Source organism: Polyodon spathula, chromosome 8 (assembly GCF_017654505.1).
Source record: "Polyodon spathula isolate WHYD16114869_AA chromosome 8, ASM1765450v1, whole genome shotgun sequence".
Classification (NCBI taxonomy): domain Eukaryota; kingdom Metazoa; phylum Chordata; class Actinopteri; order Acipenseriformes; family Polyodontidae; genus Polyodon; species Polyodon spathula.
The window spans coordinates 49,603,453-49,616,460 of record NC_054541.1 but is presented as its reverse complement, the minus strand read 5'-3'; the positions used below and the strand labels follow the sequence as shown (position 1 = coordinate 49,616,460).

General features: G+C 41.6%; 1 protein-coding gene across 5 annotated transcripts in view; it reads left to right on the top strand.

Moving 5' to 3' along the window:
* Positions 1-6,976: 6,976 nt before the first annotated feature.
* Positions 6,977-13,008, top strand: part of LOC121320115 (ATP-binding cassette sub-family C member 9-like) — a 72,026-nt gene continuing 65,994 nt past the window's right edge. For 4 of the 5 annotated variants that reach the window (XM_041258353.1, XM_041258352.1, XM_041258354.1 and 1 more), the window contains exons 1-6: positions 6,977-7,054; positions 7,685-7,893; positions 9,246-9,414; positions 10,279-10,420; positions 11,053-11,174; positions 12,094-12,260. In XM_041258353.1, coding sequence (XP_041114287.1) covers positions 9,270-9,414; positions 10,279-10,420; positions 11,053-11,174; positions 12,094-12,260 — 576 coding nt within the window. In that variant the 5' untranslated portion in view covers positions 6,977-7,054; positions 7,685-7,893; positions 9,246-9,269. Of the gene's footprint in view, positions 7,055-7,077; positions 7,165-7,684; positions 7,894-9,245; positions 9,415-10,278; positions 10,421-11,052; positions 11,175-12,093; positions 12,261-13,008 lie in introns of those variants that run through there. The other variant, XM_041258351.1, reaches the window with a different exon arrangement.

Below are 13,008 nucleotides of genomic sequence, written 5' to 3'. Positions count from 1 at the left end.
TTCCTTTCCAGCTATCAAGGCACCATCAATGTTCCCATCAACTTCAGTTTATTAGAGGCAGCCCCACACACTCACAGATCCAGCCCCAAACCCGCACCCCACCTGGCCCTCTCTAATTCTCATATAAAGACCATTGGGGAACAGCGGTTACAGAGTTAGACTCTTGGAGTAAATTTGAACGTTTATGTTTTAGGTCATTAGTGAAATACATTTTTATTTTCAGCACCTAATAACACACAACACATTGTTTTATACTGCATCAAGTGACACACTGACCAGGCTATAAGAGACTGCTTTACACAATACAGCTACCACTCCATTATACACAACGTGTCTTTTTGTCTGGGAGACTGTAAGTGAACTTTTTCCTGCAGTTCTCTCTGTCTGCTGGCTCCACAAAGGAAGGTTATTTAGGCTTGGACGGTGTTGGCCTGTGAACCTGCACATGGGTTCATCAGCCTTCATTACCTGTTCTGTGCTGTATTTCTAAAAGACTGCATTTCTATAAAAGCAGTTTCTACAAGGAAAGCGTTAAAACGAAACCCTACCCGTTCCATTCATTGTTTGCTCTGGATTATCTCCTAACAACACGACTTCTTCGTTGCGCTCTCAAGCCGTACGTGCAGCTTGCAGCAGCGCAGCTCAGTCTGATCGTCTACACACACAATCAAGACTGGGAGAACAGGGAACTTTCATGAACTGCTCCAGTGTGACGTAGCAGATGCGCTGGGGACACTGTGTCCCTGTGCTGAGACACTGGACAGAGCAGAAGCCAGCTGGGATTCACATCACCCTTCCACCCCAGCGAGGGAGCCGGCCGGTTCATGCAGTGACTGCAGGGTCGTCCTTGAGAGTCGCATCAAAGGAAGGAGCATGGAACCAGGCTTCTCGAGGGAATTGTGTGCTTTTTGTTGCATTCTGAAAGGGTTTCATTTTTAACACTGAATTTAAAACAGTTTTGTATTCATTGAGAACAGCAATCTACGTGAATAGCAGCGGTGAGCATCGACTCACTCCAACTTTCAGCACACCTTCCTTGTTACCAAGCAGAATACATGCAAACCTCTATGCTGCTTGGAAAGAAACTCCATGCACCCAGTAAAACCATTCTGAATGCAATCCTACCGGCATGGCTGCAGTCAGAGCTTGTGAGAGCAATCAGCATGTGGACAGGATGAAACTTTGTCCTCTCGAAAGCGCCCATCAGAGACCCTCTGCTGTAGAACACTGTGTGATTGGTTTTTATAATTGAAACATAGGATTCATTTTACTGAGCATCAAATTACAATAGTATCATGATATGCGATCTTCCTATCTTCATGTGAAGCTGCGTGTGTCTGTCAGTCTGCACTCCTTATTCCTCAACAGGTGTTGAACCAGCTTGTGAATCCTCCCACCCTTAGCCTATCATAATACAGCAGAAATCAGTCAGCACCCCAGCATTCTGCCACTCTAGGTAACAGAACCCTTCTCTTCTATGGCAGCGTATTTTAGATATGTGCTAACAGTGTCTCCCCTGCCAATATAAGCCTTGCAGGGCAAGCACTGTGAGAGGTCTCTGTTTGTTCCTGTGACCTAGGTACACAAGAGGAATGGCATACATGTACCAGGGCTGGGACTCACTCTAATAGATATGCTAGGATGCACACCTCCTCGAGCCAGGAAAGTGTGCCCTGCCCTCAGAGTCCTTAACATGATAACACTTCAATGTCACAATGACAGGCAGAAGCAGACTGCAAATACTATGAAGAGATCATGACAAGTATTCCATTGTTAAACACCAGCATATTACACCTTGGCTTATATTTTCAAGCAAGTGAAAAAGGCAAAGCCAGCCAGTTTCGGAGAGGAAACTGTAACCATGTTAAACATGAAACAGCTCACAAGAAGGAATAGTTACATTGTTCTTCTGCTTTATTTTTTATGGAATCCTCTCTGAAAATGTGTCTTTGCACTTGGGTGAAAAAGTTTCATGAATGTTTTAAGGACCACATGGGAACTCTCCCTAGTCTGAGCCACAGACCCTCTGAAACAATTACAATTAATACATTTCTAAATGGTTATTTGTTAGATCAATTTTACCCCCCCCCCCCACCCCCCTTTCTTACAAAACTGGCAAATCACAAATCAGGGGTGGGAATAAAACTCATATTGCATAGCAGTGTGATCCATGTTTAACCTATACAGATGGGTACCCTTGGAAAAATTTGAAACATTGTTATTTTGAATACCCTCATCTCAGATAATAGTCTTTTTTTTTTTAAACCTGTGCGCAAGCTTTATTTTATTCAGCTACAGTAAATCTCTAAGACATCGTACGATTCCTGATTTTCACTGTTAGTACCACCAACACTGTATATACGTCATTCTCTGTTTAACATGCTTTTCTGAGTTTCAAAAGGATGGCAATCAGAAAAGCACACGCTCCAATCCAAATTGTAGAAAATGACCATATCACCCATTAAACAGCATCGATCCTAAACAGACAGGTGTTAGTGTTACTAAGAGACTGTTATTATCTCATGAGGTGCCTTGCATGTCCTTTGTATATATTCAGTTAAAACTTGGGCATTTTACAGTATTTACAATATAAGACATAGGCCAGATCACTCAACTCTTCCCAGGAGATATGAGTTTGTTTCAATTCCATTTTGTTTATACCCTGGTAAGGATTTTTTAAACAAAGTAAGTTGAACAGTCCTCACTTCCTAACTTCATATCTCGCATCGGTGATGCAATGTCCATACTTTTTTTTTTTCAGGTAGAAGATTTTAAAGTATAAACAATACACATATTTATATGTGAAGCTCAGAGTGAGGGCATATTTGTGCTTTGAACTCTGTGTGTGTATTTACACTGTTCAGTAAAAACAAACAAACAAAAAAACATGGTTTATTTATTAACTTTAATTAATCTCAGCATTCCATTCTATCTACAGTACTGTATCTGTCTGTTTAATGAGTTAGGGACAGGACTGGCAAATTCTCTGAATAAAAGCAGGCAGAGTATCTCCTGTAATGATGGTCACCCATCTAGTGGTCATTCAATTGTTCCCATAGAGTGAGGATGTGCTTTTTCATTTAATCATGTAGCTTAGGGGCCGTGTGAGAATGCACAGGCGAGGTGTCATTAGGAGTGCTAACCAAGGGTTAGACATCCATTTGCTTACCTCTCGTTAGCCCCAGCACTACAGTCACACACACCCTTTATTCTGCTCACAGGCTTTATGATCTTTGCTTGTACTACAGATGGAACTTGGCTGCTTCTACCTTATCACTGCACGTGACCAGTGGTCTACACAAAGGTATTGTGCCAGGGACTGTTACAGTACCTGATCAATGGTCACATTTAATCTGTGCATGTATTTGTAAGCAAATGTTCATGCATAAGCGAGCAAATTCTGAGTATGTTGCTGATGAAGAAGTAACAGGAGCGTGCCAGAGTAGAGATGTGCTAACAGTAGGAGAGGGAGGGGTCAAGGGTGACACCAAGGTTCTTGGTGGATGAGGAAGGAGAGGATGGTGGATTCAAGTGGAATAGAGAGAGAGATCAGCGGTGGGGGAGGAAGAAGGGGGAAGAAAAGGAGGTCTGATTTGGAGAGATTGAGTTTGAGATGATGCAAGTGCATCCAGGAGGAGATGGCTGAGATACAGGAGGAAATATCTGAGTCAGAGGTGAGAAAGGAGAGGGCATCATCAGCATAGAAGTGATATGAGAAGCCATAGGAGGAGATGAGGGGACACAGGGAGTGGGTGTAGAGAGAAAACAGGAGTGGCTCCAGGATTGAGCCTTGTGGGACACCAGGGAAAAGAGGACAAGAGGTGGAGGGAGAGCCACGCCAGGACACCCGATACGTGCGCTCGGAGAGGTTGGAGGAGAACCAGGCAAGAACAGTGCCAGAGAGTCCCAGGTCAGCAAGGAACTGTGTCAAAGGCAGCAGAGAGGTCGAGGAGAATTAGGACAGAGAGGGAGGCGGCACAAGCAGTGGAGAGGGTCGAGCAGAGAATGTGCTGACAGGAAAGCAGAGGGCTGGCGATGTACCGCTTGCTCGAGGATTAGAGAGAAACAGGAGGAGGGAGACAGGACCATAGTTCTGGAGGGATGAGGGATCCAGGGAGTGTTTTCTTAGGATGGGGGTGATGCAGACTTGTTTGAAGGCAGAGAGGAAATAAAAGAGAGTAGAGCAGGGGCAGCAGCCTGGTAGAGGTGAGTGGGGGGGGGGGCAGAGCACACATGGTGGGTTTATGGCTCTGGAGCAGGGAGGAGAGATCAGGGTCTGAGAGGGATGAGAAGGAGGAGAATTAATTGAATCTGTGCTCTAAAGGGATAGTATTTTATATTTTTAATTATTGCCCATTTTCCAATACAGAGAGCTTTTCTTATTGAGGTCGTATTATGCTTCTTCTTGCCTCTTAGGAATATGACCCGTTAGACTGGACAGATTGCAAGCAATGAATCCCCATAGAATACAGTCAATGAAATGTTGCATGAAGACAAACCCGGAGTCGGGAAGACTGTTGTGTCACTGCGCTCTGCGTGGTGCAAGAAAGGAACCCTATTCTCTGAAAGAAAGGAACACTATCCTCTGAGTACCCATCCTCCCCGAGTCATCCTGCTATTGACACACTCACTGATCTCCAGCAGCAATTAATCACTGAACCCTCCCAAGACAATGGAATGCATCAGTGCAGAAATCCAGCAGGAGGATTTAGCATGTCTTCCTGCTCTGGTTTAAATATGTTGAAGGGAGGGAATTACCTTATAAGTCCTTGATGAAAATAGCTACAGGAGTTTCCTTGATGTTAAAATAACTACAGGGGTTTCCCATAAAGAACTCACTAAATCTGTGTCACTTCTTGATCTATAACAGAGTGATGAAGTAGAAGTAGGGCTATCATCTTCTTTTTCTTCTTCTTCTTCTTCTTCTTCTTCTTCTTCTTCTTCTTCTTCTTCTTCTTCTTCTTCTTCTTCTTCTTCTTCTTCTTCTTCTTCTTCTTCTTCTAATTGTGTCTGGTATGTGTAAATCACATTGCCTCTGTAATATAGTTTTATAATGTAATGTAGTAGTCAGTTTTATGAATGGATGTCTGTACCTATTAGGAGATCAGCAGGTTCATACAGTGCCGTGAAAAGGTATTTGCCCTCTGTCTGATTTTCTACTTTTTTGCATATTTTTGACACTGAATGTTATCAGATCTTCAACCAAAATATAATATTAGATAAAAGGGACCCTGAGTGAATAATTAACACAAAATTTTGATACTTATTTAATTTATTTATTAAAGAAAGTTATGTAACACCCAAAGCCCCTGTGTGAAAAAGTAATCGCCCCTTTAGACTCAATAACTGGTTACGCCACCTTTAGCAGCAACAACTGCAACCAGACACTTCCTGTAGTTATTGATCAGTCTCTCACAGCGCCGTGGAGGAATTTTGGCCCACTCCTTCATGCAGAACTCTGTGACATTTGTGGGTTTTTGAGCATAAGCTGCTCGTTTCAGGTCCTGCCACAACATCTCAATGGGGTTAGGTCTGGAATTTGACTAGGCCATTCCAAAACTTTAAATTTCTTGTTATTCAACCATTCTGATGTAGACTTGCTTGTGTGTTTCGGATCATTGTCTTGCTGCATGACCCAGTGGCACTTCAGCTTCAGCTCACAGACGGATGGTCTGATATTCCCCTGTAAAATTCTCTGATACAGAGCAGAATTCATGGTTCCTTCAATGATGGCAAGTCGTCTAGGTCCTGATGCAGCAAAGCATCCCCAAATCATGACACTACCACCACCATGCTTGACCATTGGTATTAAGTTCTTACTGTGGAATGCAGTGTTTGGTTTTTGCCAGACATAACGGAGCCCATGTTGGCCAAAAAGTTCCACTTTTGACTCATCTGTCCATAGAACATTGTTCCAGATGTCTTGAGGATCATCCAGGTGCTTTTTGGCAAACTTAAGATGAGCATTAATGTTCTTTTTAGTGAGCAGTGCACTGCCTTGCTACTTTGCCATGAATCCCATGTTTGCCCAGTGTCTTTCCGATGGTGGAGTCATGAACGCTGACCTTAGCCGAGGCGAGAGAGGCCTGCAGATCCCTGGATGTTGTTCTAGGGTTCTTTGTGACTTCCTGGACGATTTTACACCTTGCTCTTGGAGAGATTTTGACAGGACGGCCATTCCTGGGAAGATTAACTACTGTCCCAAACTTTCTCCATTTGGACAATATGGCTCTGACTGTGGTTTGGTGGAGCCCCAGAGCGTTAAAAATGGCTTTGTAACCCTTTTCTGACTGATAGGCATCAACAATGTTTTTCCGGAGGTCTTCAGGAATTTATTTTGATCGTGGCATGATGTGCCTCTAGAACCTGTGTGCTGACAACTTCACTCTGATGGTAAGGACCAAAGTTAGTCAGATTTATATTGGACAGGGCTGGCCCACATCAGGCCTGATTGTTAACCAAAGTATTCAAACAGCTGACCCTAACTATCCCTTTAATTGGGTTGCGTTAACTAGGGGGACAATAACTTTTTCACACCTGAACATTGCATGTTTGATTCCCTTGCACACCAAACAAATGAAGGAAGCATCAAACTTTAGTGTCATTTTTTTCTCTCAGACTCCCTCTATATACTACTACAGCACCCAAAAAGATCTGACCAAATTCAATGTGCAAAAAAGTAGAAAATCAGACAAGGAGGCAAATACTTTTCCACAGCATTGTAGGTAATGAATGCTTGCAGGCATCGGGCTCGCTGCACTGTAGTTCCAGGCAGAACTGAATCAGCTGTAATGTATTGCACCATTGCCAGCTGATGGTTCCTGTGCCTTTAATTAATGCACATGCGGTCTCCTTGAAATTACCAAACACAAAATATCAGACATCAATCCACATTTCACCGGCGAGTCAAAACAAACATACATAGATATTTACATGGGTTTAAATCAAACGTTTTATTGATGTGTGCGCGTGCGCGTGCGTGTAGCCTGTGTATGCAGAGACAGAGGGACATCCTTATAACCTAAATTACATAATTATGCTTGAGAATGAATAGGTAGGAACCGCATTTTTGACCTGTTTACTGTGCTGATTTGACACAGATGTCTTTGTTTTTACATGCATTTAAAACGGCATAATTTACAGGACGTGTTGCAATTTTGTAAGGTTAGTAGCGCTAATGTGTTGTTTTTTCCACCATATTTTTTAAACATTGCAGACAAAGGCTATAGACGACTGACTGAGTAGCAGCACTGTGCCCTTAATATAATCCGTGGTTAACGGCGCTTCGTAGAGTATGTTGGACATCCCATTGGTAAAGCCTGATCATTTCCTGAAGAACTGTGTTGTACATAAGACAATGGACACTTAAATTGCCATGTCAATTTGTGACGGTTTAAGGTTTTGAAAATCACTAAACATGCATGGTTTTTACCAATTGTCCACACATAAATCGAAAACTAAACATTAAGAAAAAACAACTACAGAATGGCCGCTGTGGTTTAGAGTGTCATTTTTATTATTGTTATTGTTATTATTATTATTAGCAGTAGTATTAGCATTAGCATTAGTATTATTAGTACTCGTAGTCGTAGTAGTATTACACGTTGTTTCTATACATGTTATTCTACAGCATCGTATACAATACGTCCATGACAAAGTATTCCATTTTCCACGGTTACGACAGGTCTGGCAAAGAAGAAAGCGAGTCCCAGAAGAAATGTTTGGATACTCGATAGGAGGGAGCCAAGCAGGCAGCTGATCCGGCGCGTCTAAAAATAAACAGCGTACACTCAGACTGCTTCTCTCTCCTTTGCACGAAAATCAGCGAATAGGAATCAATGTGAACAAATAGCCAACGGGATATATACATAAATATAGCATATTGTTATCGAGGTAAGGTTGTATTTTATTTCCTGTAGGGTGTCAACAACACAAAGAGCCATTTTAGTTTAAAATACACGTTTTATTAACTTACAGTTAGGATTACAGCCTGCACGCACTTCTTCGTAAAGTAATGCACAAAGCCTTGGATGGGTTTAACCGTGGGGCTATTTTTAAAAACCTGAAAGCTGGATCTGCTTTCAGAAATGTTATTGAGCTAGCTGCATGTTTTTAAATAAATAATATTATATATATATCTATATAGATATATATTATATATATATATATATATATATATATTGCATTTGGGTATTTTGATGTCTTGATGAGCATGTTTACAGATTTAAATGAAGTCGTAGATTCCTCTGTCGTTAACGACTAGGGAGGACTACACTGTTATAAATTCAATTGTTCGTGGCTCAACGTTAGGTTTTTTTAAGTGTCTGTCATAGAACATGTAATGTAATTTAATAAGCTGGTGAGAAAGTGCACTTTGTTTAACAACAGAGCTTGTTATGTACGTACAACAACGGAACCAAACGGCACCAGATATGATGCGGTAGTTTCAAATGGATATGCGTGTATAATGTTTTGTATACCTACTTGTAAAATATACAGTTATAAAAGATCCGCTAATCTGAATAGTATTTCTTATTGATTTTCGTATGTGTTTTAAGAAGTCCAGTTCTCACACTGTGAGGTGCTGACTATGGAATATTTCATTGTGGTGTTGTGTAATCATGTCACTCATGTACAGGCTAGCTGATTAATATCAAGAGCAAACGACTTCCACTGGCTGCAGTTTCACTGAAATCAAAGCTGTGCTGTGTTCCCTCAAACTTGAGTCACCACCCCCCATTGCTTTGCAGTAGTCACCACGCAAGATTCCTCTACAATGACATGTTACTCAAACTGAACACACCACGAAGACGCATGTGCTCACCAGCACTCTGCTAAGACCATTTGATTTGTTCGTCTTTATTCATAAACATCCGGCTATAGTTAAACCAACAGGCCCCTTTATCAAAAATAAGTTGACAATCAGATGGTCTCCTTTCTGAAAGAAAACAATAAAGACAAACATGTATAGTATAGATAGTGTTGACAAGTAATATTTGTGGTATAGCTGTATGATAGTATTTATTTCATATGCTGTATTAGAAGGAGGGGTGTTATGATACCCTAATGTCACGATAAGATGTAAGTGTGGGGTTCGTTTGAGGATGCTTGGGATATGGGTTCCGTTGCCCTGTTAGTGCTCATTGCTACCCAGGCTCAGACCTGAATGTTTTATACTGTGGTTGAGCACCCAAGCAGCTGTTGTTCTCTTCCCTGTAATTGTACTCTTGTTCCCCCCATGCCAGGCCTTCCAGAGCTGAACAGGAGCCATGCCCCTCTCGTTCTGTGGTAACGATAATGCTTCAGCCTACAGTGTGGACGATGGGGTCTTGGACAATGGCTGTTTTGTTGATGCTCTCAACCTGGTCCCCCATGTCTTCCTGCTGTTCATCACTTTCCCCATATTGTTCATTGGTATGTAAATGAACTTCCTTTCGCTCTTGAAAGCATTGTTCAGATAATGCTCCAAAACCAACCCCGTCCCTTATTAAAGAACGTCGGTAACCCAGACGGAAGTGTCTTCTGACATGCCCACGAGACCAGGAAGAAAGAAAGGGATAAAATACATTTTTTGACTTATTTTGGGGAAAACTTCTTGTTAGTTTAAGCAATGCTTTAAAAGGCGAGGCAATCTCTATTTTATATTTACTTTCCGATTCCTGCAGTTGTGCTCGGTTTTGTTGGTTCCAGGCATATTGGCCCTTATCAAAATCACAGAGACTTTCCTGTAAAATATGACATTCACACAGTTTTTGTTGCATTGTATTTTGATGAGAGAACACACTACTGTGAAAAGTTTATCTTTGTTTCTTTATCAGACTGCGCTGTATTAACCTTTTGGTCTTTAGGGTACAATGATAATTGAGATCTTCAGGTAAGATAGTAATGTGAGCACTTAACTTACTATCCATGGACTGAATCAGTGGGGTTGCTTCCATCTGCAGCAATAGCATGTTACAGATAAAGCCATCAGTACCAGTATTTAATAATGCGCCCATGCTGAAAAAGCGTTACCCGTTCCTGCTCTAATAAGGTGATAGTATTGCTAATAAAGGGTGAGATAGTTAATTTTAAAACTTTAAACCAGAACTAATATTTCCAACATATTTCACAGATAAGTCTGACAGGTCTGAGCAGTGCTTTGAAAACACATTGATGTTGTGGATGAGTCTGACAGGTCTGAGCGGTGCTTTGAAAACACATTGATGTTGTGGATGAGTCTGACAGGTCTGAGCGGTGCTTTGAAAACACTGACGTTGTTTTGTTTTCTTGGCCCAGGCTGGGGGAGTCAGAGCTCTAAGGTTCAGATCCACCACAGCACCTGGTTACACTTCCCTGGACACAACATGAGGTGGATCCTAACATTTACACTTCTGTTCGTCCATGTGTGTGAGACAGCTGAAGGGATCGTTTCTGATGTGTGAGTCATGGAATTATTATTATGTGTTTATTTAGCAGATGCCTTTATCCAAGACAACTTACAGAGAGATGTGCATCAGCTGGAGAGTCACTTACAACAACGTCTCACCTGAAATACAGAGCACAATGAGATTAGGTGCCTTGCTCAGGGTCACATAGTGAGTCAGTGAGTGAGCTGGTATTGGAACCGGGGACCTCCTGGTTACAAGCCTGTTTGTTTAACCACTGGACCACACAGAATCTGTGTAACTTTGCTTTGCTTCCTGCAGTACCATGGTGCACACATAGAAAAGATTAGAGAGGCAGAGTTAAAGCATAGGCTAGCAAGGACAATCGCATAGAAGTATGATGAACCAATACCTGCGATAGGCATGGAAGAGTATACTGCAAAACACTTTAGATGGGGTTACTCCATTGCATTCTGAATTATCTGGATAAAATCCCTTTGTCAATCAATTAAATATGAAGTTATTTAAAATATTCAGAAGCTTCACTGGAAAATGTTCAGTATCTTCTATTAATGGCATTGGTATTGATTTGGAAGTAGGTAACCTAAATCAAGGACCACTTAACACTGAGATCCTATGCTTTTGAACTACTGCCGGATTCTCGTTATTCCTTCTTTCCTTTCAGGTATATGAAATCCTGCCACCTGCACCTTTTCCTGCCTGCATTCGTGGGGTTCATAGCTGCCACTACGTCTGTAGTCTACTACCACAACATCGAAACCTCCAACTTCCCCAAGCTGCTCCTGGGTAAGTGAATGGCGTGCTGGGCTCTTCAGTGAGTGTGTGTGCTGAGCACAGCAGAGTGTGGTGTGTCAGGCTTGTGAACCCTGAGAACTGTGTCCAGATACATGATCAGCATGCACAGGAGCAGGTGCACGTATTTCAAATCCAATTCATTCCTGTTATGTTGTGATAACTTTGTCGGCCAGTCATCAGTCAGTGTTGTTTTCTGTTAATTCTTTGCCACACACCAGAATGCTGTACAGATGATGTTTGCATGATTTATTATTATTATTTATTTATTTATTTTGAGAGGATGTCTGTTTGACATTTCGCTAATGAAAAGACTGTAATGCATTCCAATTATGTAAAACAAAGTGTAGTTTTAGACGTAATGTATTTTATTCCATGTTTTAGTTAATGCTGATTATAATACACAGTCTTACAGTTGGGTTTTTATTTTACATTGTAATTGATAATTAATCATAAAACAACTGTGATCCAAAAAAAAAAATTCGAACATAACAACGTAGCCAAGAGGAGGCCGTCAATACCCATCCAGTTCCTGGCAGAGGATCGATCTCAAAACTTTGTAAAGTCATGTCTTAAAGGATTCCAATTGGCTAGGTAACCTATTCTATAAACTCAGAACAATTTCCAAAGTCCTGAAGAACTGGAATGGATTGGAAGAATCACAAGTGAGTACCACTACTCTAGAACCACATTGGCTTTTTCTTTATAGTGTTGCTATCCCAGAGTAACATCTGATCTTAGCGTGGCGACAGGGTGTCTAAGTCAGTCAGCATTAACTTTAATTAGTGCCCCCGCCTCTCCACCATGATCCAGCGAAATGTCCGGGTCCTTACTTGCTGTTTTCTGTTAATGCCACCCAGTTGAATTTGCAGTCATTTCTCTGGGAATGATATCTGTCCTTGGTGCCCCTTAGCCTTGTTTATCTACTGGGTGCTGGCGTTTGTCACGAAGACCATCAAGCTGGTGAAGTACTACGAGCACAACGTGGGGGTCCAGCACCTGAGGTTCTGCATCACAGCCATGCTTGTCATTCTGTATGCACTGCTGATGGCAGTGGAGATCAATGTGATCAGGGTCAGGGTAAGTCTGAAGCAGATTGTTTCATGCACACATACTGTGCGGGCGCAAGCTGTCAAAACTGAAGACTGTTGTGATAGACGGGTTCGAGGTACGAAAAAGCCCTTAAAGCATTGCTTATCACAGGCTAAAGAGTTTTCTTTCTCTGTCTGTCTGTCAGTGAAGGCTTTCTAGCTCTGTTGAGTCCTTGCTATTTACAATCACAGCAGAACTGACATAGTGCAGTCTAACTGGAAATGCATGAAGGTTAACATACACAGTATACAGGGTGGTATACAAATCTGAACGCTTTGCACATTGCTTCTACTCCTAGCCCAGTTAACGGAATGCTTTTCATAAAAGAGAAGGCTGCATTCTTCTGTTTTTAGTGTTATCCCATCTATAGTTGTAATGAGTCCTAGCCCATCCTGCCCATTGTTTTTGTTCAGGGCAGCGTTTTGAAGCTTTTTTTTTTACAGTTCTAAGACTAATCACTAGCTCCTCAATCACATGTCTGAGTTGTTTATTTCTAGTTGTATAACTTAATTGGCTGTGCTGCGCTGACGACACTTTGTAGTTAAGAGCTTTGGCTTTCAATTCCCTGAGAAGTCAATTTGAATTTTGGTGCTGACATCTTTATGGCAACTTATAAAAAAGAACAAAATGATAAATCAAACAACAGCTGTGTTAAAGGCAACTGCAGTTTTGTGTTAGTATTAAATGCAGTTGATACAGTTCTCATAGTTTTTGTTATTTTGTCCTGTTTTTAAAA